The 27,124-nt window shown below is 34.1% G+C and overlaps 1 protein-coding gene across 1 annotated transcript; it reads right to left on the bottom strand.

Moving 5' to 3' along the window:
* Window positions 1-1,290: 1,290 nt before the first annotated feature.
* On the bottom strand, window positions 1,291-26,112 carry LOC149781657 (triosephosphate isomerase-like). The gene is made up of 6 exons (XM_089935731.1): window positions 25,914-26,112; window positions 19,717-19,840; window positions 12,851-12,935; window positions 8,388-8,520; window positions 4,228-4,407; window positions 1,291-2,169 (listed from the first exon to the last, which is right to left on the bottom strand). The coding sequence occupies exons 1-6, from the start codon at window positions 26,026-26,028 to the stop codon at window positions 2,048-2,050; spliced, it is 759 nt and encodes a 252-aa protein (XP_089791857.1). The 5' UTR covers window positions 26,029-26,112; the 3' UTR covers window positions 1,291-2,047.
* Between the last annotated feature and the right edge of the window lie 1,012 nt (window positions 26,113-27,124).

The raw sequence follows: 27,124 nt of genomic DNA, 5'->3' as shown, positions 1-27,124 counted from the left end.
TCTTTAGCTCATAAAGTTTTTTAGCAGTCTTCTGGTAAAAAATATTTCAGCCTAATATGACCACTTCCAAATCTCAATCTGGAACAACTCTGACACCTCGAAGCTTGTCAACTCACTTAAAAGAACAACTCTTCCACCTCAAAACTTATCACTCACTTGTTAGAACAACTCTTACACCTCAAAGCTTATCAACTCACTTATCAGAACAACTCTGATGCCTTGAAGCTTGTGAACTCATTTGTCAAAGGAATTCTGACAGATAAATGATTGCTTATGTTTACCATATAATAACAGCAACATTAGAAATTTTTTCATCTCGCTTGCCTGAGCTCTGAAACCTTCCTGATTGCCAGCATTTAACATAAAAATAATAATAGAAATGTTAGAAGTTTGCCACTTCGTTGTCAAAACTCTTGACACCTGAAATTTTTTCAACACCTTCTTTATTACTAATATTTTCATATACATAATTATAGTGATGTTACAAGCATGTTGCTTTGCTTGTCTAAGGATCCTTGACACATTCATTATTGCAACTACCTAACACGTATAAAACCAATGTTAGAACTGAGTTGTGTTGCTTGTCACAGCAGCCCTGACACCCTTGTGAGTGCCAAATTACAAATTCAAAATTGTGGTTACTTAAAAAATTTCATCTGATTTTCTTGTAATTTTCAGTATTTATTAAGTAAATAATCCCAACAATTACTGAAACAAACCAAATACAAAGGAGTAAATACACCATAGATAACTGAGTAAATACATCATAGACCATGGAGTAAAACCTAGGGTCAGATCAGGTCAAGTGTTGGGGTTGAGAGCGTTCCTCAATTTCAAATGTTCCCTGACTTTCCTCAAAATGGCATCAAAGCAAAAGCATGTGTCTATTTACTCACTATGCACATAAATGTGTGCAAGAATAAAACAATGTTCAGATTTCAAGTGACAAGTGACTTTATGTTTATTTGTGTGTACATTTTATTTGGGAGGGGTGTCCAGATCTCCCTCCCACCCAATCTGGCCCAGAAGATAGCATAGATAATAGAGTAAATAAACTAGAGACAATTACGTAAATAAACCGTAGACAATGGAGTAAATACCCAACAAACAATGGAGTCAATACACCATAGATAATGGAGTAAATCCACTAAGAGACAAACAAATACACCATAGACAATGTTGTAAATACACCAAAGATAATGGCGTAAATACACCACAGACAATGGAGTTGGACTATAAGTGAGTTTAAATGGTAATATATCTACCAAAAGAATCTGATAGAACAGCAGATAAAATCAAATACTTTAATACTAAATGCAGCACCTGTCACAAATATTAATACAAGCATCAACGGCCATCATAACTTACATGTAAATGTAACTATCTGAAATAGAACACTAAACATCAACATTCAAGCTAAACATCAAAAATATTACTTCATGTCTGATAACAAATCTAAATATGCTTCTTTTATTTTGTATATTAAAATTTTTTGATCTTGTTGGCATGGCCTAAAATGGGTGTACAATAATAATGTAAAACCTAATGAATGCAGCCAAAAATAAAATTTTCCTGTAAAGAAATTAAAATAGGGTGTTGCAGAAGCTCCCTTGTTTCCTTTTTCGTTCCTTCTGTTTTACAAAATAGAGCCCTTTTTTCTGTTGTTTGATCTTACATATGAGCCCCAACATTTCTGACTTTTTATTTTTACAACAGAAGCCCTTGTATGCATAATTTTTTTACGTTAAATAAGAAACTCCTTTGCATCAAGTAGACTTTTATTTGTGAAGAAAATAATTTAACATCGAACTTAATGTAAAAATAACTACAATTTAACCTTGACCTTGGATGTGGAAAGAATTATAGAGAGTCATACACACAAGGACACCTAAAATTACTATGCAGAGTTTCCGCCAATGACAAAATCCCGCCATAATAAGCTATAATGCAGTCTGTATTCAAGAGCTAAAATAAACAAGTAGCAGAATATGGTGACGGTATATCACTATTAAAAAAAATCTTTCCTGCCGTCTTTGGAGAATTTGGTCTATTTAGATCCCGACTTCACAATAGTTATAAAGTCTTTTTTCAGTGATGCTCCACCAACGAGAAAGCCATCTATATCAGGCTTGGCAGCTAAGTCATTACAATTGGCAGCAGTCACTGAACCTAAAACAGAAATAAATAAATAATAAATCCATACTCATACCTACCCAAATAAATCCATAACTATGTATTCATACGTACCCACCATTATATACTTCTTGATTCTGATATTTAAAATCTAGTACATTTCCAACTTTGCAAATTAATAATTTAAAAAAAATATCTTTGGTAGATCTGCATTACACAACAAACAAATGGCATATATGTCCATCACTTCCTGCTATTGACATGACATGGCACATTATATGTCCATCACCAAACATAGGTAAATATCTAAAAATCTCGATGGTTGAGGGGTGATGAAAAGTATGCTAATTTGTTATAATACTAGTGAACTTTATTCATGCATAAGGCACATACTGATTATTTTAGATGCCTTGCCACAGGAAAATATTCAGAATAGCTCTTTAATGTCAAAAATGAATGCAAAATTTAGGGGTTGGTGGCACTGTTGGTTCAGTATAAAAGCATCAGTTAATTAACCTGATTGCCGCAGTCAAAATCTCACATGTATGCTTTCTACAAAAATCATTAGCTTGTTATTATCTGTATCTTCAGTGCAAAATTATTTTCTTTTTTCTGTAATAGGTCATTGTCGGATGAAAATTCACCAGATAAGCTGTCCAGTGAGACCTCGGGTAGAATGTGACAGTCGTAGGGAATGATCTCCCTTAATATAGGGATTGGCACGAAATCCCAGTTTCTACTGGTGCAGAATGCACGTTTTCCAAGTAGGGTGTAACTGCAGGGAAGGAGTATCCATATTATGATTGAGTTTGTAACAAAGAAGAAACAGATTTACTAGAATTGGTTCCATCAAATATATCAACTGATCATAATATCTTAGGAGAATAGCTAAGAGGTGGTGGGAGTTACATCCCTTCTCCTAGAGAGCCCATATCCAATCTCCTAAGGTAAGTGAGGCAACTTCTAGGCTGAGAACACGGCCTATATGCCGAGACACGGTATAAAGAAAATGAAAAAGTTTCCCATTTCTGCATATACAGAAGTATCTGCCAAACAAACAAGGAAGGTAACCTGACATGTTTTGGTGAAAGGTAACATCAGGTATAATCAGGCCTTCTGGTATAAATAATCCATGAGGTACAAGTTTTAGAAAGTCAACTCTCACTTCTATCCCATGGCTTGAACAATGTTCGCTAGGGAACAGTTTCAATTTACTGCAATACTTACTGTGACTGCCCTAACTTCATGTGCAAAAATTCATAATACATTCATTTCATTTTCGGTTAATTATACATATGCAGAATGAATATTAATCAATCTTACTTAGGAAGTTACAGCCTGGACACAAGATATTCTTGTTTACTTTCAGAGGTGCGTGTGTGTGATTTGGATTTTTAACGCAGCTTTAACAATTCTTCAGTCATATTGCTAAAATGTCTGCAGTGTGACAGTTTATAGTGATGTCTAGCAATGGGGTGTTATGCCGCAGACATGTAGCATGATGTCCCACCCAGTCACATTTTCCTGACACCAGGCCGACCAGTCCTAACACTAATCTCCTAATGCTGGGTGCCAAGCGAGGCAGCTGTTAGTACCAGTTTTGTAAGTCTTTGGTATGACTTGACCGGGGATCGAACCCACAACCTCTCGCATCCAAGGCGGATGCTCTAACCAATAGGCCACCTGAGGGGTCTCTTTCAGAGATAAGAACAGGCATAATTTCCCTTTTCAGGTACCACTACAAAGCTCTCACTGAGTCCTGCAGATGTATTTCTGGAAGCCAGAATAATTTCCAGAGAATGATTAGCCGTAAATAATAACTCAGATAATTTCCTATTGAATATCTTGATAGTAATCACATTTTATTCTCCCAAAGTTTGAAAACTTAGCCATATTGTTACAAAATATTTTATGAATTTCCTAAATGATAAAAAAGATTTGTATCATGTTACTTTAAACGTCAATAACACCTGTATCCATCAAGATTTCAAGTTAAATCTGCAACACTGTAAGCAGAATAAAATATTGTAATTTTCAATGTGTTAACTTCTCTGAAACAGGAGCTAATATTGAACAGGTTAAGTCCACCCCTACCTCCATAGAGAACTCGAACTTTATTTGCGACCTCACTGGAAACTTTCTTTGATAGCCAAGTTCGTAGCCCTTCATGCACTTCCTGTGCTTGTTCTGGTGTAGCATTTTTCCCCGTTCCAATGGCCCAGACTGGTTCATAGGCTATAACAACACGATCCCAATCTTTTGTGCCAATATTGTCTGTAAATATACAAACAAAATATCATCAATGATTACCTCCTCTTAAAGTGCTTTTCTTTGTTCCTGCAAAGATGAACCTTTTCTCCCTCCATATTTCATTCCAACACATGATGGCCAATGAACAATTGACCAATCTGTTGGTCTACTGAGAGCAGAGACAATTTTGTCTTGCAGAGCACTAACCAAGGTCCACCCACATGTTTTAATAAACTTTCAAGTCTGGGTCTCTAGACTTAAAATAAGAGGACTATTCTAAATGGAAATCATTTAGTTATTAGAATATAATACATCAACCCACCAGTTAAAATAGTTCTACTCGTGATGATATGATGTTGCTGGCATGCAAGACATTAATACTGACAACCTATATGCCACTAAACTTTATTCTCAACAAGCCATGTGCCACTATACTTTATTCTCAACAACCCAAATGCCATTATGCTTTAATTTCAACAACCCATGTGCCACTACATATCTAATTACAACAACCCAAGTGCCACTACACTTTAATCTCAACAACCCATGTGCCACTACACTTTATTCTTAACAACAACCCATGTGCCACTACATATCTAATTACAACAACCCAAGTGCCACTACACTTTAATCTCAACAACCCATGTGCCACTACACTTTATTCTTAACAACAACCCATGTGCCACTACATATCTAATTACAACAACCCAAGTGCCACTACACTTTAATCTCAACAACCCATGTGCCACTACACTTTATTCTTAACAACAACCCATGTGCCACTACATATCTAATTACAACAACCCAAGTGCCACTACACTTTAATCTCAACAACCCATGTGCCACTACACTTTATTCTTAACAACAACCCATGTGCCACTACATATCTAATTACAACAACCCATGTGCCACTACACTTTATTCTTAACAACAACCCATGTGCCACTACACTTTAATCTCAACAACCCATGTGCCACTACACTTTATTCTTAACAACAACCCATGTGCCACTACATATCTAATTACAACAACCCAAGTGCCACTACACTTTAATCTCAACAACCCATGTGCCACTACACTTTATTCTTAACAACAACCCATGTGCCACTACATATCTAATTACAACAACCCAAGTGCCACTACACTTTAATCTCAACAACCCATGTGCCACTACACTTTATTCTTAACAACAACCCATGTGCCACTACACCTTAATCTCAACAAGCCAAGTGCCACTACACTTTAATCTCAACAACCCATGTGCCACTACACTTTATTCTCAACAACAACCCATGTGCCACTATGCCCTAATCTCAACAACCCATGTGCTACTAGACTTTTATACCCTTGCTCTATTGAAATCACTTGTCTGCAACACTTTTACTTGGGTAAAGTGATTTTTTTTAAACTGAGAAAACTCAGACTGATTAACTGGCTATGCTCTGTTTTACTGTTTATCAAAACAAATTCAGCCAGAACTGATTATTGCCAGTTGAAAAGATAGCTAGTATGAAGTTGTTCAATACACACGTACTCTCGACTTTTGATGTGTGGAATTTAAAAATAGCCCATTTTTGACATGCAGAAATTTTGACTTGTGGTGCGTCTTGTTGATGCACGCAGATTTTGGCAGGAACATCAATCTTAATTACCCATGATTTGCTTCCAGCTTAGTTTCTTATTAAGAGTACGCTGTCTGTAACAAATCTACTGTATGAGGCACTGATTGACATCTGCCTGACAATGACCCTGATGGCCATTAATATCGCACCAATGGAAGATATACACGAACTAGGCAGAGATAACAGTTCATTTAAGTCAGGCTTTGATTCAACTTAATTAAGTTGGATTATTTTAAGATTACATGTGAAGTTTATGACAGGAAAAGGAAACAATTATGACATGAATGGACTGCCTTTTAATCAAATATCAGCATTTATATGTTTTGGACAGCAAATTATAATTAACTGGTCAGAGCTGAAGTATATCATTATGGTGGCATGTGAAGCTGGTTGTCAATGGAAGTGGATGAACTTTGTTTTACTGGCAATTTGTTTCCTTTAACGGGATGTTTAAAAGTTCAGAATAATTTATGACCACTGGATTCATTTCTGATAAAATATTGCTATTTGTCTGATTGCAGTTTAAATTATAAAAAGACAAAATGAGAACATATGGCTTCTCACTAAGCCAGTTTTCAGCGTGTGATTGCATTTTATTGCCGATCAATTAAATACTTAACTTGACAAAATGTTTAAAACCTCAAACATCTTAATTAATGGAAAATTCAGAAAAAAATTGTATGGACATAACACTCAGTGCATACATCTGAACTTTAAAATCACAATGGCGCAAAGATGTATATTTTCTTTTCTGTCTCTGTCTCGGAAACGACCTGCCAGTGATGAATTTTCTAACCCTGAGACTCCAAAGAAACTGAAAGATAGTGTCAGCTCTGATGAGAAGAAGAAAAGTCAATCTTTGAAATTTGTTAAAAAATTTAAGGACAGTCGAAAAGTGAACTGACAGTTCTGTTATATACATCACTGATATTTGAATAATATATAACCTTCATAGTTTTATGGGTATATTTGTGCATTAAAAATTATTCAAGCAGTTGACAATAGAATATGTTCAAAAGTTGAAAATATAATAAAGTATAAAATAATCTTGTCTGTTTCATAAACAAAATATACAAACAGTAACATATAGTTAGAAAGAGAAACACTTTTACAAAATGAGACTGTATATTTCTTGCAAAATAATGCACAAGTATTTCTCATTATTCAGCACGAGATGAGAAATCTTAAACATCATTTGTTTCCACCAATAATGAAGAATCACAGTTATGGGCTCATGACTGTCCAAAATAATTGACTTTTGAGATTTTAGTTTTGACTCTTGAGATTTTCATTTTGACTCCTGAGATTTTTTGGGTTGAAGGGTCAACTAACTCTACAGTTTGGAAATCTATTGAGAAACATCTGAGCATGTCAGATCTCTATCAGCTACATCAAAGCACCATGTGTAAATGTTTACACGTAACATCTGCTGTTTGCATGAATGCTCTTATCTGAATAATCCAGATTTAGTTGTCAGTTACTCTCTTTGCAAAATCTGACATTTATTTACCAATTAAATGTTGGAGTACTGATAGAATGAAATGTGTGATTATGTTGCTGAAGACTGACAATAAAATGTGCGATTGTGTTGCTAAAGACTGACAGAATGTAATGCACACTTGTGCTGCTAAAGACAGAAGGTAACACGTGCTTGTGTTGCTAAAGGCTCACAATGAAATGCGTGCTTGTGTAGCTGAGGACTTACATAATGAAATGCGTGCTTGTGTAGCTGAGGACTGACAGAATGAAATGCGTGCTTGTGTAGCTGAGGACTGACAGAATGAAATGTGTGCTTGTGTAGCTGAGGACTGATATAATGAAATGCGTGCTTGTGTAGCTGAAGACTGACAGAATGAAATGTGTGCTTGTGTAACTGAGGACTGACAGAATGAAATGCGTGCTTGTGTAGCTGAGGACTGACAGAATGAAATGCGTACTTGTGTAGCTGAGGACTGACATAATAAAATGCGTGCTTGTGTAGCTGAGGACTGACATAATGAAATGCGTGCTTGTGTAGCTGAGGACTGACATAATGAAATGTGTGCTTGTGTAGCTGAGGACTGACATAATGAAATGTGTGCTTGTGTTACTGAAGACTGATCATTCAGTTACTGTTCTGAGTGTTGCCTTTTCAAAGTGATGAAGGGGAAAAGGATAATGGAAATTTAATGACCAACTGTAGAGCAACAGTGAATATAATGATCTGATTAAAAACTGTATAACTGTTACTGTTACTTTGTAGTACACTTTGTAATAGAACCGATTTTGGTACTTGGTACTTTGCAGTACACTTTGTAACAGGCATTACTACCGCACTAATGATAGCTTGCCCAGACATTGCTAACTCACCTATGATAGCTTGCATTGACATTAATATCTTACCTATGATGGCTTGCATCTGTCTAAAGACAACCTCCTCTGTCTTTCCTGCCTCCCTCTCCTCCAGTTTCTCTCCAACACATGGGAGAACGTTAAGTCCAACACTTAGAGCATACTTCACTTTCTCACCGATAAGCTGGAAGAGAATTTCAGTTGTAATAAGCATGTGGTTAGTTTCCTCAAGAAAATATCATGTTACAAATCTTGAAATTATCATGTTATAATTCTAGAAAATACCATGTTACAAATCTTTAAAATACCATGTTACTACTCTTGAAAATGCCATGTTACAACTCTTGAAAATACCATGTTACAAATCTTGAAAATATATTTACATTTCTAGAAAATAACATGTTACAACTCTAGAAAATACCACGTGACAAATCTTGAAAATAACATGTTACAACTTTCAGAAAATACCATGTTACAAAAGCTGAAAATAAAATGTTACAACTTCTGGAAATATCATGTTACAACTCACGAAAATATCATGTTATAACTCCTGAAAATATGTTACAACTCCTGAAAATGTCAGGTTACAACTCAAATATCATGTTACAACTCTTTAAAATATCATGTTATAACTCCAGAAAATAACATGTTACTACTCTAGAACTCTTAATCGTGGAAACAGCAACTTGATGAAACTCAAACCTGGCTGAGGTAAATATAAATAACAACCGCGTGCAATTGAAAAAAAGTCAGAATTACTCATATACGTATAGAAAGTAGCATGCCAACAAGATCACATATTTACTGGTCACTCACTATAGTACCTCAGTATAACACATTAACTAATATAACAGAAACTTGACAAGAATCAAATCTGGATGAGATAAACCTATAAAATAATGCAACTCAAAAATCAGTATAATTAGTAGTATAATATATTACCAGATACAGCATGGATCTGTCTATAAAGCACCTTGTTTTAATGTGGTCACAAATACAAAACATGACTATATTCTAACAAGGTCTCTGATATAATGCAGGCATGGTTCCAACACCTCAGTGTAACACAATCCCTGATAAAATGCAGGTATGGCTATCAAGCAACTCAGTGTCCCTGATATAACATGGGTTTTGCTATAAAACACCTGATTATAACATGGTCCTAAATGCACCACATATATGACTGACTATATTCAAAGGCTGAGAAAATATTTTTTCATCCACTTGTCCGAGATGTGGTTTAAGAACATTCATTGGGATCACCTATCTTTTCACTTGTCCCAAAATTTAAATCACTTGTCAAGATTTTATCAGATGTATAAACCATAGAAAGAACAAACAAAATAATGTACAACATTTATTTCCTCATAAAAGTGTCAACAGGTACCTGGGCACCTGGGTACCTGCTCATTCATAATTACCCAGGTAATGAAATGAGCTACAGAGTACCCGTTTAGTTCATGCACAAAAAAAAAAAAACAACCCAAAAACAATACAACAACTTGTTTCCAAGTTCAGATGAAAAGTTATATCTGGTGACATCAGGAACGAGTGAGACACAAAATAAGAAGTACATTTTGATGCTTGTGTCATGTGTTATTTATCCATCGTAGACCTCTGACTACTGATCTTATATTTTGAAAGAAGAATTTGACAGTGATGCAATAAAGCACTGAGAATTTGTAGACTTATGACCTTTCAGTAAAAGTTAAACATGTGATGTAGACTAGTCAAAGTGAATGTTGTGTATAAATAATTTATCGTTTTGTTTCTTTTGTGTCTGTATTCTCATAATACAGTAATCGATTTAGCCAATTTGTGACAAGAACTTGCAGATGCATGTCAGTAGCAAAAATAAATCTACGTTTTTCATATTGTCTTCAATAATTATGGCATTTAAGATATGCTCTTTGTATGCTCATACTGCAATTTTTGCCACTCATATTTAGTAATAAATATGCTTATACCTCTTGCGGGATGGGCATGGATGACCGAGCAACAAAGCAGTTAAAGTTCACATCTGATCAGAAACCTTATCATTACGACTGACTGGTACCTGGTTGACTTTTCCTATAATATTTACATCTTTAATTTCTCAAGACCTTATCTATTATACACTTTGTTACATCAGAGGTTTTCAGTTGTCCATGTAAAAAGTATTATTTATTGCTCCGATATGGCAGCATTAGTACATCCATCAGCAAGAACAGAAACAACTAATTGTAATTAAGATCTTCCCTAGCTTCTCCCAAGACCTGATCAATTGATAGTACGAATCTCATGGCCTGAATCTATTCTTACAATTAGCACTAAGTTAAACAATGTTTTCTCCTGAAGTGCACACAGCACGTCCATTATCAGAAACTGGTTTTCCATAATGGGCTTGGATGTATGTTGTGTTAAAGAGAACTCTCATTTATTTCCTTTCAGTTTCATATGATCTAAAAGGACTCCTTCCAGTGGAGTGTCAGCAACTCCAACTTTAGGGATTTTCTGCCCATGCACACGCTGTTTTGTATAGGCATTGTGAGGAGGTCCAGAATCGTCAAGAGACTAGACTGATTCAATCCTGAATCTGTCAATAACTGCAAAACAATTTTCCTTCTGAGTCAATGAATTCGAGCCTAAGATAAGGATCAACTCAAAGTGTCTAAAAATTTCTTTGTCTCTTAGTAAAGTCATCTGACATTTTTTGCTGCCACAAAAAGTCCAACTTATATGTCTTTGAACAGACAGTTATCTCACATTCAGTGATAGTCTTCTGTTTTACCCCTCCACTTTCACCATAAGTTTTCTTTTCTGAATCTTCATTATGTACTTCCTTAGGAAACATTTCTTTAACTTGACTGGATTATCTCATGGGATTAAAATAAAAAAGTGCATCATATTTGTAGAGCTGATTTGAGCAAACACAATAAAATGAAGCTGTTTAAAATACTGCTGATTTATAATACCGGCTTAGTTTTGTTTCAAGTATTTTCACTGGTCAATAAATTGGTCACTTAATCAATATAAAGTCAAGTGGTAATTAAATTATAACTTGTGCAACATTTATCAATGATCACCAGCAGGTATGATACAGAACGTAAACAAAAACATAGAAAGTGGTAACATAAAGTACTGAGTATGTCTGGAAGAACACCTCAAGTAATTACTATGTCTAGCTTCAACTTAATCTACCTACTGTTAATTACGGCACTAATTAAAAAACATCAAAGTAATTGCAAGAGCTGGGTACCATCAAAAATTATGTATTGTGGTATTTCTGAACGTACCACAATATGTACCACAATATACCGTAATTGCATCAAGGGTGAACAATTCAATAACAAAAATGCTTTGTGAACAGGGGTCTGACATTTTTTGTTTAATTTCCATCTGTAAATAGCCAGAAACAAATCTTGGGGATTTTAATACCAAAATTTCACCACATTGTAGCCATGATATATTTGGAAAATATGAATTATCTTGAAATAAAAGAAAACACTTCAACTTGCAATACCAGTCCCCTCTAGTAATCTCTATGTCTAGCTTAAACTCAATCTACCTACTGTTAACAATAGCACTAATTACAGAATACTAAAGTAATCTCTATGTTGAGCTTAAGATCAATCAACCTACTGTTATCAATAGCACTAATTACAGAATACTAAAGTAATCTTTATGTCTAGCTTAAGATCAATCAACCTACTGTTAACAATAGCATTAATTACAGAATACTAAGTAATCTTTGTCTAGCTTAAGATCAATCCACCTACTGTTAACAATAGCACTAATTACAGAATACTAAAGTAATCTCTATGTCTAGCTTAAGATCAATCAACCTACTGTTATCAATAGAACTAATTACAGAATACTAAAGTAATCTTTGTCTAGCTTAAGATCAATCAACCTACTGTTAACAATAGCACTAATTACAGAACACTAAAGTAATCTCTATGTCTAGCTTAAGATCAATCAACCTACTGTCAACAATAGCGCTAATTACAGAACACTAAAGTAACCTCTGTCTAGCTTAATCTCAGTCTACCTACTGTTAACAATAGCATTAATTACAGAATACTAAAGTAATCTCTGTCTAGCTTAATCTCAGTCTACCTACTGTTAACAACAGCACTAATTACAGAATACTAAAGTAATCTCTATGTCTAGTTTAAGATCAATCAACCTACTGTTAACAATAGCATTAATTACAGAATACTAAAGTAATCTCTGTCTAGCTTAAACTCAATCTACTTACTGTTATCAATAGCACTAATTACAGAACACTAAAGTAATGTCCAGCTTCAACCATGGCTAGCTCAGCAAAAAGTGATTTCCGTTCAATGACTTTAGCCATGATAACAGTTGCACATCTCAAAAATTAACTGTCAACGTTAACAGAAGTTTAAAAAATGTTCTCACAAAATCTAGATCTGCTTTTTAGAGATCAATATGTTGGAAGGAAAACAAACTGACTTAATACTGTTTTATGTTATCAGTTTGGACAAAAATGATATCACTATTTTACCTACTTGATCAGATTCTCCAAATACATTCCTTCTCTCTGAGTGTCCGAGGATTACCCAGTTACAGCTAACATCTTTGATCATGTCAGCACTGAAACAGAATTGAGTTATTAAAACATTAACGTCAGCCACTGTTACAATGTCTTTACAAACATGTTAGAAATTATATTCAAACTTTCTGCTCAACTTTGATTATAGAATAAGTTTGAACAAGCTTGGATTAAGTACAGTCGATCCTGTCCTAATGGTCATCTTTACTCAGAGGTCACCTGTTCACAGCAGCCATTCTAATCTCCCCCAACAAATTTACTACATAAGTGGCAAATATGTAATGGACACCAGCCTCTCGCAGATAGTGGATAGATGTTTCCTAACCAAGCAAATATTTCTTCCTGCCTTAACCATTAATTTGCATGTATCTACAGCAGTGACCTCATGGTCTTTTTCTTTATTAGGAAGGCATTGTTTAGATAAAAGAATATCATGTGAATCGATGTGCAAAGATTTCATATGTTGCTTTTATCAAATGTACACCAGTTAAGTTGATAGTTAACTCAAAGGTGTTAGTATGTCATACTCAAAAGCAAGGAAGTTTTAACATTAGGGTAGAAGGTTGAACAATTTGTTTCTGGATGGTGGAAAAAGCAGTACTGTTATCCCAGCAGAAATGGAAGTCTCCTTCTGTGCCAGTGTGTCAGGTATAATTAGATATATATTTGCCTGTGAATTAAAGCTATCTCCAAAGAAAAAAGTTTCTTTTCCAGGAGACACATGAGTTACATCTTTAAGAAGCAAACAATGTTTGAAAAACTGAACTGAACACAAAAATAACCAGTCACTGAGTCACAGGGCTGTCATGTATTCACACCCAAATGACAGTCTTTGGAGTTTGTCATGTAAACACTTAAAAAATAAACATTTCATATAAATGAAAACAATGAGTACCATGAACAGCTAACATGTATGCACTGCATTTAATAGTCTTTTATGTGGGCAATAGTATGCTGTGTTTAATAGTCCTTTATATAGGCAATAGTATGATGTGTTTAATAGTCCTTTATATAGGCAATAGTATGCTCTGTTTAATAGTCTTTTATTCAAGCAACAGTATGCACTGTTTGATAGTCCTTTATGCAAGCAAGAGTATGCACTGTAGTTAATAGTCATTTATGCAAGCAACAGTATACACTGCGTTTAACAGTCTTTATGTAGGCAATATTATGCACTGTGTTTGATAGTCCTTTATGCAAGCAACAGTATGCACTGTAGTTAATAGTCATTTATGCAAGCAACAATATGCACTGTTTAATAGTCCTTTATGTAGGCAATAGTATGCTGTGTTTAACAGTCCTTTATGCAAGCAACAGTATACACTGTAGTTAATAGTCCTTTATGCAAGCAACAGTATGCACTGTAGTTAACAGTCACAATCAACAGTATGCACTGTAGTTAATATGCAGTTTGATAGTCCTTTATGCAAGCAAGAATATGCACTGTAGTTAATAGTCCTTTATGTAAGCAATAGTATGCTGTGTTTAATAGTCCTTTATGCAAGCAACAGTATACACTGTAGTTAATAGTCCTTTATGCAAGCAACAGTATGCACTGTGTTTAATAGTCCTTATGTAGGCAATAGTATGCTCTGTGTTTACTAGTCATTTATGTAGGCAATAGTATGCTGTGTTTAATAGTCCTTTATGCAAGCAACAGTATGCACTGTGTTTAATAGTCCTTTATGTAGACAATATAACGCACTGTGTTTAATAGTCCTTATGTAGGCAACAGTATGCTCTGTGCTTATTAGTCCTTTATGCAGGCAACAGTATGCTCTGTGCTTAATAGTCCTTTATGTAGGCAACAGTATGCGGTGTTTAATAGTCCTTTATGTAGGCACTAATATACTGTGTTTAAAAGTCCTTTATGCAGACAACAGTATGCTCTGTGTTTAATAGTACTTTATGCACGCAATAGTATGCTCTGTGTTTAATAGTTTTTTCTGCAAGCAACAGTATGCACTGTGTTTAATAATCCTTATGTAGGCAACATTATGTTCTGTGTTTAATAGTCCTTATGTAGGCAACAGTATGCTCTGTTTCAGTAGTCCTTTTTGCAGGCAACAGACTGCTGTGTTTAACAGTTCTTTAGGTAGGCAATAGTGTGCTCTGTGTTTAAAAGTCCTTTATTCAGGCAACAGTATACTCTGTGTTATATAGTCCTTTATGTAGGTAATAGTATGCTCTGTGCTTAAAAGTCCTTTAGTCATGCAACAGTATGCACTGTGTTTAATAGTCCTTTATGTAAGCAACAGTATGCACTGTGTTTAATATTCCTTATGTAGGCAACAGTATGCTCTGTGCTTAATAGTCCTTGATGTAGGCAACAGTATGCTCTGTGTTTAAAAGTTCTTTAGGTAGGTAATAGTATGCTCTGTGTTTAAAAGTCCTTTATTCAGGCAACAGTATAGTCTGTGTTATGTAGTTATTTAGGTAGGCAATAGTATGCTGTGTTTAAAAGTCCTTTATTCAGGCAACAGTATGCACTGTTTCATAGTCCTTTATGCAAGCAACAGTATGCACTGTGTTTAATAGTCCTTTATGCAAGCAACATTATGCACTGTGTTTAAAACTGAAATTTTGAGAGTCAATTCTTTTGGACAGTCAATAGCTGTGATTACATTTATTGGCAAAACAAATGATGTTTAAGATATCTTGTCTCATGCTGAATAATGAGAAATATTTGTACAGTGTTTATTAAGTACCATATAATCTGATTTTTGTAAATTGTTTCTCATTTTAACTATGTGTTACTGTGTGTATATTTTCTATATGAAACACACAGAGGATTATTTGATACTTTATTATATGTTCAACATCTCAACATGTTCTATTATCAAGTGCTCAAATCATTTTATATGCAAAAATATACACCTATAACTATGAAGGTTATATATTATTCAGATATCAAGGATGCACATCACAGAACTGTCAGTTTACTTTTCCACTCATCATTATATTTTCTAAAAGGTTTCTAAGATTGACTCTTCTTCTCCTTCTCCTCAGAGCAGACACTATCCTCCTGTTTCTTTGGCATCTGCGGGTCAGAACATTTATCACCCGCAGGTATTTTCCAAAAATGAGACAAGAAACAAAATTTACTTCTTTGTACCATTGTGATTTTAAAGTTCAGATGTATGCACTGAGTGTTTGTCAATAAAACATTTCAAATTGGTCCACTTGCCTTTCAATCGGCTTCGCAAGCCGCCATATGATCCAGTTCTGACCAGTTGATTATACATGTAGTTTGATGTCCAAACAGTCCAATGCTGATATCTGATCAAAAAGCAGTCCATTTATGTCATAATTGTTTCCTATTCATCTCTCATAAACTTCAAACATAATCTCAAAGGAGTCAAACCTAAATCAGTTGCACTTAAGACCGACTTCAGTGAACTGTTATTTCTGCCTGGTTCATATATTCATATATATCATCCATTGATGCGATATTATTGGCCATCAAGGTGTAAACTGTTGTCGAACAGATGTCAATCAGTGCCTCCTACAGTAAACGTGACACTGCAGTCCAAATCTACATGTGTCAAAAAGACACATTTCACAATTTCTGTGTGTCAAAAATGGTCACATTTAAAGTTGACGCATCAAAACCAGAGGGTACGTGTCTATTAAAAACCTTTATAAGTACAGTCAAACCTGTCCAAACAGTCACTTGAATTCAGCAGTCACCTGGTAACAACAGCCATTCTAATTTCCCCAGGAAAAATTTCATATATAAATATCATGTAATCAGTGGTCACCTGTCTTCAGTGGCAAGTGGCCATGTGTTTATTAACCAACATTGGTTTCACCCTGTTTTCCTTGGTCAGCAGCCATGTGTATCTTAACCGAGCAGTGGTTTTACTCTGCCTTCAGAGGTCATTGAAGTGTATCAGCAGTGATTGTTCCTAGTATGCAAATTAAACTTCTTTTGTTTAATGAGCAAGGCATGGTAGATTTAAAAGTATATTACATGAATTGATGTTTAAACGTTTGTGATAATAAAAAAAATGCATGTAATCTCAGAGTATAGGTACAGTAAAATAGTAATATCCCATATGGTTTAGGTGCTACTAACAATAGCCTAAGGAAACATCTATCTATTCCCTAATCATCAAAGTTCGCAAACTGTCTTTTGATCTTGGTGAGTTTGAGCAACTGCTTAATCCATCAATTGCTTAAAGTGTGGACACCTGTTTTCATGCCTAATTATTCAACTTCCCAAACAAAAAGTCAGTCTTGATAACAGGTAAGCTGTCAGTAATTTTATTTAGGAACTGTTTCTATAGATAATTAGATACAGTGTGAACGTGTTTACACATGAAAGAAAGAAATGCATAAATGTGTACATATACATAATTGTCTTTTTCTTTACTTGATGGTGGTGAATGCAAATTAACGTTGGTTATATCTCTTGTCATTGGTAAGTCAAAGTAATGATACAGAAAATGTTTCACATGGAAATGTCATGTTTAAAATTGTTACTTAATGATTTGCGAGTAAATGGACATATTTTCTATACAGCTGAACCATTCTGCTGATGACGCTGCTTTTATTTATTATGTAGTTGTAATAAATTTATGCTAATTATTATCCAGATAATAAAAGAAATCATCAGTTAAATATATTAATTTGTCCATCAGGCTACGTGAGTCACAAGTAAATGACTGCAATGATCTGCTAAGTAGTATTTTGAAAGGAAAACTTAGCTATTTTCTGTTATTTTATGGAAGACAGGATTCAAGATCATTGATCCATAGCTAATTTGATGTGAAAATGAAACATTTAAATATAGGGCTTTCTGTGCCACAGGATTGGCTGAAGAGCATATTTTGAGACGTTTTCAAGTATGAAGGAATTTTCTTTGCCAGCTTTTAATCACCAACTGCAAAGTATAGATTCTTTTTCCAGCCATGGCTAAGTTTTTTCCAATCTGAATTTAAAGTGTATTTTTTTTCTTGAGATGGATGGATCCTCAGTTTCAATGCTGCTATCTATAGGCACATCAACACTAGCATCATCAGACAAGTGATTAGCCTCAGGATTTGTTTGTTCACTGTCACTATGCCTATGCCAGACCAGAAACATCTGATCTCTGACTTATTAGAAATAATACTGCAAAAATAATGAAAAAGTTTCAGTTTCAACTGATTTGCCATTTGACACTTTATACCACCAAACTAACCTCAGCATCAAACATGTGCTCCCCTGACCTTTCTTAGTAACCAATCAGAAATGAGCAACTACACAAGGACAACATACACCCTGAGTGTGACAACACAGATTTAACATTAAAAATACTAAACACTGTACCTTCTCAGAAAAAATATGTGGAAGTCTTAATTTTTAGAGTATGACTTAAATTGTACAGAATTTAACTTTTCGTGGGAAATATTGCATTCTGGTAGGATATTTAAGATCACACATCCGAGATGCAACGCTTGGTGTGATGAAGGACTATTGTTATTGTGCAGAAACAATATTTCTTCTTTTGGAAATGGTGACCATGACCTTTTCATTCCAAAATCAAAAGGGTTCTGTATGTCCTCCACACAGTTTGGTAACTATACATGCTACACAACTTGAGTTATGATGCAGATATAAAACTGGTAACAAACAGACATACGGACAGACAGATTGATACCACACACTACATGCTCCTCCTTATGGCAGGTGTATAAAATCATGTGACATACATCATGAACACAGGTATGGGATGCTCAGTGCATCAAAATGGATGACAAAAACACAACAAGTAACCTGAAATCTGGAAATATATCTGAGGAAGAAACGGACTAAATACTACCTTGAATGGCAGATGATATGCCTGTCCCATTATTCTTCCACCAAGTCACTAGCCGGTCATGGCTGACTGTAGATTCTTTAACAACTGAGCATCCAGGTATGTCATCTTGAACTAAATTTGCTGTGCAGAAACTGTTATTTTCTTATCAGACCTACATAGCTGTGACCTCAGACCTTTAGACCTTAAAATCTATGTGTCTTTATTACCCTAAGTGTAATCCATCCACAAAATTTTGTCAAGAGTAAATATTCTGCAAAACCCATTTTTTGAGCCAAAAAGACCTTGACCTTTGACTTCTGACCTAAAATCAATAGGCCCCTTTAGTGTCTTAATGCAAGCCCTCCACAACTTTGTTCAAGGTCCATGGACTGTAACAAAAGTTAGTATGGTGGAGTCCTAAATTAATCTGCAGAAACAAAACTGGAAAATACAGTGTTGATGGATAAAGCAAAGGAAAGATGCATGAGAAACATAATGGAACTAGCTCACTTATGGGGCAGGTGCCATATTACTTTCCTGGTAATATAAGCTTACGTTTTACACCTAAAATCAACCAGCATGCCTTAGGATGGTCTCTGAACACACCTAAACTTTCCTACAAGATTTTCAACTTACTTATTGAATATTAACCACACGTACATTGCAAAAATACAGGCAAAATTTATTGGAAAAGTTAGGTCAGCAATGTTTATTTCTATCAAAAATATGATGCACAGCTGACCCCCACCCTCTCCAAGTTTAAAACTGACAAGTACCATACTGCCACAAATAAAACTGAGTTTGAACGTGGCTGGAATTCATTCCGTCCCACTATGATGCAAAATAAAGGAAATATTGAGGACTTTTTGCTTGGATTGTGACAATAAAATCAAATGTTGAAAGCTTTTTACTTTTTACTTGGACTTTTTACTTGGACTGTGATAATGTCTTATTATGCACCTGCCTGTTTGAAACAGACAACTTGGAGCCATGAGAAGGAATAGGACAAGGATGTTTACATCAACTGAACAACTTACCTAATGTCACCAGTAAATGCCCCAGATGCAACTTTGTAGCAATTCTGTCCTGCCACACCAATCTGTGGGTTGAGTTTCTGTCTGACATATTCTAGATACACAGCTGGAGGGGCAACAACTACCTCTGAAAGAAAAATAAAACAATCAAAGAAACAGACACACACACACATACACACACACACACACACACACACACACATATATATATATATATATATATATATATATATATGCACACATATATATTCAGGGCTGATCAAACTCAATAGCTTGTAAGGCTGCAAGATTGACGTGTAATTCTGTAAATGGCTTAGTTTACTGTCTGTAAATGTTTAACACATCAGTAACAATGTAAATAGAAATGTGCATGGCTGTCAGTGATGTAGGAACATCTTGCATGTGAGAGTAACTCGGAGGGGCTGGATTTGCAAGATAGTAGTAGTAGTTCCCCTAAGGTATTATGATTGGGTAACATATTTGAAAAAGAAATAATTTATTACTTTGAACAGAAATCTTTAGAATATTGTACCCTTTCATCAAATTATATATTGATTTTGAAGAATGCAAAATGGGAATTACTCTAAACAAATTGTTATAATTCCTCTTTAAATTAAATTCGAGAATAGAAAAACTTTTAAATAAAAGAATCATTTTCTTTATATATGTTAAGTTATATACTTCTTATTGAAACTTTCCTAATTCTTTAAAATTAAATTTGTAATGCAAAATGGAATTTCACCAAATGAAACAAATTATGTCTTTCATTAGTTCTATTTTTCAATTACAGTAGATGCATTTATTAATAACATAACATAGTTTCAAATAATAATGAAATTATTATTTATTTATTGTTATTTCATTTTGTGAACTAAAACTGTCTTTCACAGTTATAATTTCATTTCATATGCCAACATATCAATCTGAATACATGTTCTCTGATGCTGTTATTATTTGCCCTTATGTTTACATTTGTGCATCAAATGATATGCAAAACACATTTACGTGAAGTTGTCGTTGATCTCCGCTATTCGCATTACAAATAGCTCTTAAGATGACTAAATGTTGATATGCCCAGGCTTGGAAAGGGGGGGGGGGGAGAGAGAGAACTAAACAGCTTTTGGAAATTAACATTTGGCAAATCAGGGTCTTATTTTGCACCATAACATCTAGCATATCTGGCCTTATTTTAATTTTAGCATGCTAATTTAAGGTGAATAACGGCATGACAAAACGATGAGCTTGCATTTTATCTTATTATTTGGCCAAATGCACACTCTATACATACATGTTTTAGAAAGATCAACACGTTTACCATTTTATTAGCTATTTTTGACAATTTTAGCTGATGTTTTGCCTGAAACTGAGTTTTGAATTAAATGGGTCAGGCACGTAGTCCAAATCTGAAGATGCATTACCAGCGGGAAAGAAGTATTATATGCTGTTAGTGATGTCATTTTAAAGGCTTGAAAATATGTTACACTGAAAATGTACATCAACTTTCTGACCAAAATTGGCACAACATATAACAAATTCATAACTTTTCAAACATTAGATATGTCATTTTAATATATCTGATCACCAGCTTAAGAGGTATAAACTTCTGGATTGTTCATTTAGTGATTATTAGTATCAACCTATGAACTTAAAAAATATTGATTAACCAATTTGTATTCTTGAGGTATGTTGTTAAATACTGTCTTGATGTTTAATTTACTACTCAATTTTCAGTTACAAGAATACGTGTAACTGAAACAATGAACAGTAACATGAATTTAAATTCTTTGATTTGCCTGGATTGTTTTAATTTTGAAGTAAATCAATGCATGATAAATTCTAATTTACAACAGGAAATGATTTATTGCCAAATTATCCTCGAAAGGAAAAACATTGGAATTTAAGTTTTCACTGTCTTTTCAATTCACTTCAAAGAAATTATGGGGATATCACACATTTATTTAGTTTACAGTACTATAAAAAAAATATGCTTCCATTTATGTTATGTAATTCCATTATGCTAACCAGTAAACTGCTTGATCTACAAATTCTCATAAACATGAGTACATGATATTTTAAGATTTCAATTTTCAATCAACACCTGGCATAATATCATTGGGTTTATGGGAGGTGTGTGTGTGTGTAAAAAAAACAACATATGGCCATTACTGAATGGAATTAAAAAACATTTTAGATTATAAATCATGCCTTTTCCAAATCTGAAAATGTTTCTCTATCAAGACTCTCCAAAACATATGTCAGAAAATATGATCATGTACAAAACCATAAAATGAGTCACATGAAACAAATCTGACAATATTCCTATCAACTGGCATTTAAAGCCATTTCAATGTAGGGTCGGTGGTTCTTTCCGGGTTTTTCCCTGGTTCTTCCTCCACCGTTAATACTGGCCGCAATGTATAGCCTATTGTGTGCTGAAAAATGGCGTTAAACCCTACAACAACAACAACAACCACCATTATTTCAATGTACAGAATACAAATTCTAACTCTACTTTGCTGACCTGCATTAAGTTGCTACATGGAAACAACATAATGAGCATAAATTATATTGTTTCCTTTCAAACCTTTAATTCTAAAGAATTCTAGAGCAATATATGTGCATGTTATACAAAGTTAACATTTCCTATCACAGTATGAAAAAAACTCAATAAATGCAAAGTACATGTATTAGAATCTTATCTTGTAATGAAAAAGTTTAACCATGAATTTATGAGTGCCAATAAAAACTCAAACAAGATTTTTAAACCAACATAAACTCCTTAAAATGATTTGTTAAAAAAATTCCATCATTTAAAGACATTTACAAATGTAAAGGATTGATTTAAATTTTGACAAAAGACTATCAAAATTATATACTGCTGTATATATAAACAAATCAAATTGTCTTATTGTAGTTGAATCAATAAACCAGTCCCAAAACCTGTATTGATAAATGGGTTCTTATTGTTTCTTAATATATAATAAAACAGACATTTTCCCATTTCTCCTGCATTCTATTTAAGATCTGAAACCAATGCTTCAAGCTACATGTCACTGTGTAATAGTTTCACACCAAAATTCAGCTCAGAGATTAAAAAATTTCTAATTCATTGTTTCCTCTGAATATTCCAAACCCATTTTTCACATTTGGACATTTAGGATGGAGTGTGGTTTCAGAGCAATTACATTTTAAAAAAATTGGAATTGCCGCCACCATAAGATAGCTTACCAGCAGCCTTAGCAAATTTAAACTACGTTATATCGACTTATAGCTGCATGAAATCGACAGTAAACTTATTTATTTTCTCAAAAATGGCAAGTATTATAACCATTGTCTTTAATCCGCTGATAGAATAGACAAACCTCAGCATTTGCGTTAACAGTCACATGACTTCACAACTCTCACACAACAACATTGTTAGTCTGATAGTCACGCGATATCAACAACAAAACTCCTTTTTAATGTCATTGTACAAAATTTCCAGTATATTAAGTTAAAAGTTTGATACCAGAAAGAACATATAATTCTCAACATATTTATTATTCTGAGAACAACTAGAAGAAACTTGGCCAGTCTGATTCATCAAGCAGAGTAGTCTGGTTCCCTGCTTCATATGCTCCCTGCGTGAGAAAGCACATCAGCTTGGTAGTCATGTGATACAACAAAACTCTGGAAGTTGGTCTTGGAATAAATATAGAGAATTTTGTGCTCTTTCGTTTTGTACTTTTATTACAACCAGCATACAACTTACATTTAATTTTTTCTACAATATTTGAAAATGACAGTTGTGAGATTCTGTGTGCTCGTGCAACTAGCAATCGAAATCGCTAGTACCAGCTCAAATTTCATCAATGCATTAGCTTTATCATCTTTCAGCAGATTAAAGGCAATTTATGAGAAAATAAATAATTTTCATATCGATTTCATGCAGGTATAACTCGATTTGACAAAGTTTAAATTTGCTACCCCATCCATAAATTGGCTAAGCTTTAAGGCCACCATGTTGGCCTCTTGATTCTAGGCTGGTTTTCATACCTTCCATATAAAAAAGAGATATGGATATCGAACTGTCTGTGAAACAAAATGTCTACCAGACGAATCTAATCCACTGAGCATTTGGATTGTCTCAACAAATATATTTATGGCAAGCTTTCAAATGATCCATACTACAACATCCTAATATTCTTGTTAGAACTCGATAAATTTAACTCAAGATCAGTTATGACTAGCGTAATTGTTTCAGGCATCAAGTTGTGGAGGAAAATTTCTGGGTTTTTCCAGACTTGAATCAATATTTGCAAAATTCAAGGACCTTTCATGATCAGGAAAAAAATTATCATTTCTCCTGACTTTTTTTCAATTTCTTTGTATCGTGGGAGCCCTGTCTGTATACTAAGCAAATGAAGAAGAAAAAATCTGACTCCATCAATGTTTTACAATTATTTAATTTTGCCGTAGCAATAACAAACAGGCATTTGTTTGGTCCCTCAAAGAGCATCTTTAGCTGTGCCTTCAATAACACATGATCAAAGAAAGTCAGCAACAAATTTTTAAAAAAGCATTGTTTCATTTTTTCATATTGATTGGAACATATTTATTTTCCATGAAAGTTTCCAGTTTGCAACAAAAAAGTTTGTACAATGGCGTTTCAAAACCATAAAGTTCCAATATTTTGAAACAATAGATGTCTGCCCATTGAGTTAAATGAAGGTGGGACATCTCATAAGAATGTTAAACTTTTTAATTTGTTCATATGTTTTCTTTTCCCTATGTATAGCCTCATCCCCTCTGTAACCTCAGCACTGTAGTTATTGTCTCTGGCTGACAAAAATCGAGGCCAATTTAAGTATACGTAAATGTAGCATACAAACAACTATACAGCCACATGCTACTAGGATAATATATATCAGAGTGAATTGTTTCGGGAAAACATGTTTGTTGACAATGGGATTTTGATCCAATGAGGACCTAAGATTTTTTAATATATATATATATATGTTTTAGTTGTTTTTTCAAACGGGATCTGACTGATACATGAATTTTTAACATATGATTGAATATTTTAATTCATGGATTTTTCATATGCATATTTATTATTTAACACATTGTGTGGTATGTGAGAAAGCTTGCCAGTAGCTTCTCGTAGGTTGGTGGTTCTTTCCCGGGTTCTTCCTCCTCCATTTATACTGGCCGCCATGTATAGACTATCTTGTGCAGATAAATGGCATTAAACCCTACAACAACAACAACAACAATAACTTCCATTAACTTACGAGTAATTAATATACTTACTGTGCTGTCTTTATCCTGGAGGAATGAAAATATGATATTATCAAATGGACGCATTTTCACATTCTGTTGACATACATTTGAATTTTTTGCAATGCGATGGTAGTCGAGGTATGCCGAAGTAAGTTCAAGTAGGTTCATGTTGGGGATATGTTTCTTGAATGAAACGAACCGTTGCTTACAGTTCCAATAGGCATAATATATTTTTATTAGTTTTGTTAAAGAATAATATTTCAACTTAACCCGATTTTGGCATTCCCAGCTTTCATTGCCTTCCAGCCAACTGAAATGCAGGCCAAAAAAACTTGAAAACAGGTCCATTTCTTCTTTTGTGAGAATTTTAATTTATTAGAGAAAAGACATTATGACTTTACTTTGTAGAAAAGCTTCTTTATTTTAGTTGTCAGTTGTGTGAAACATTCCTGAAAATTTTACTTTAATAACAATGTTAGTCGACATCAAAACACGTTACACATAGCCGTTAGTTAGGCTGTAAGACCTTGACGCCCACAACATAAATATCAGCGTCGAGGTCTTACATGTAGGACAGAGGAAACTCGGACTAATGTAATGGCCGGGTTTCTCAGTTCAAGGGAGAAATTACATGGCTGATACTGTGAGGAAACGTCAATATCATTTTGTTTTAATTCCAACCAACAATTCTGAGGACCAATACGTTTCAAGATTCAGTATTATTTTGATGATTTGGCATACACGACTTTGTGCACGTAACGGCTGTTTGGGCCTTTAAAAAATGGCCATTATTTACATCGGAAGTTTCTCTAGCATGCGTTGCAAAAGCGTGAGAAAGTTCCGACTGTACCTTGACCACATCCGTTATGATCCACTTTCCTGCATTTTACTTTCATACGATAGGATATCGAAATTTGGGTGCAATGTCTATCACCTACCCACATTCGGATCCACGCAATCTGCATTGAGAAAGTCGATAATGTCATCGATGCCTTTTTTATTTCCATTCATTTTCCAGTTGCCACCAGCGAAAAATTTGCGTTGCCTTGGCATTTTCAGATGCTATCGGTGATTTCTTTTATGCACAAAGGACACCGGCTAAACGACCTTGACAAAGAGAGGTGAGCGGAAGTCGCACTATAAAATGTACGAATGGAACCCTTCGTATTTAAAATAGAATGAAAAAGAAACAACTGGTAAGGGGCGGGAAATTGGTTTAAATATAAGACAAAAAGTTTATATATATATATATATATATATATATATATATATATATATATATATATATATATGGCTCATCGATTTCTAGAAACAGCCATGTAAAGTTTTGCAAACACGTTGGTTTTTGTGTTTTATTTGTGTCTTGTCTATGTTTTGTATTTACCTTTGAAAAAAGACTCATTAAGAGTGTATATATATATATATATATATATATATATATATATATATATATATATATATATATATATATCAAAAACATTTGAAAAATCAATATTTACATTTTAAGCACCCAAAATCCAATTTCCAATTATGTTCACAAGCAGTCATTATTGTTTAAGTTACATTAAATATTTTACTATGCTATACCATGTCCAAGGGAGGGTGCAGTTTTAAATGCATGTCATTTGACAGAATCTCAAATCTCAACAACTGAAATAAAACTTATTAGAAAAAATGCATGCAGACTACAACCAGTTTTTATGATATTGGTCTGACAAAGACGTATTTCTGCAAGTTTTGTGCAAATCGTGGCTTTATAAAAAAAACCTAAGCTATAAATTGTTTGCAAAGCTTTTATAAAGTTGTCACCGTTCATTATTTTAATCAGCGTAAAGTTCAGATCTGAAAATTATAACAAATCAGAATATTTAGTTTTGTAGATAATAAAAATAGTTTTCAGATCTAAGTATTAAATTTATTCCCTGATTTAACCGATATCCTGTGTTTCTTTCTTTTCTGTTTTTTCTTAAAATAAAAATAGTTTATATCCCCCCCAAAACAATAGATACATATTAAAGTGTTTGTTAACCAACAATGTGTAATGTAATGTAATCTACGATACATGATGATTTTTCTAATGAATAAAACTTGCTGTTACTCTTGTTTTCTCTAATACAACCGGAAACCATTGTACATGAGTTACCCATAA

This window comes from Sinohyriopsis cumingii, chromosome 15 (assembly GCF_028554795.1).
Source record: "Sinohyriopsis cumingii isolate HCF-2022 chromosome 15, ASM2855479v2, whole genome shotgun sequence".
NCBI lineage: Eukaryota > Metazoa > Mollusca > Bivalvia > Unionida > Unionidae > Sinohyriopsis > Sinohyriopsis cumingii.
The sequence above is the reverse complement of the archived record's forward strand: the minus strand, read 5'-3'. Positions and strand labels throughout refer to the sequence as shown.

Excerpts from the sequence above, each read along its gene's own strand:
- LOC149781657 (XM_089935731.1), bottom strand. The coding sequence starts at position 26,028 with ATGCCAAGGCAACGCAAATTTTTCGCTGGTGGCAACTGGAAAATGAAT. Across the intron at positions 4,408-8,387 it reads ACAGATGCAAGCCATCATAG|ACAATATTGGCACAAAAGAT; the intron begins GTAAGATATTAA and ends GTATATTTACAG. Across the intron at positions 2,170-4,227 it reads AGTTCGAGTTCTCTATGGAG|GTTCAGTGACTGCTGCCAAT; the intron begins GTAGGGGTGGAC and ends TTTCTGTTTTAG.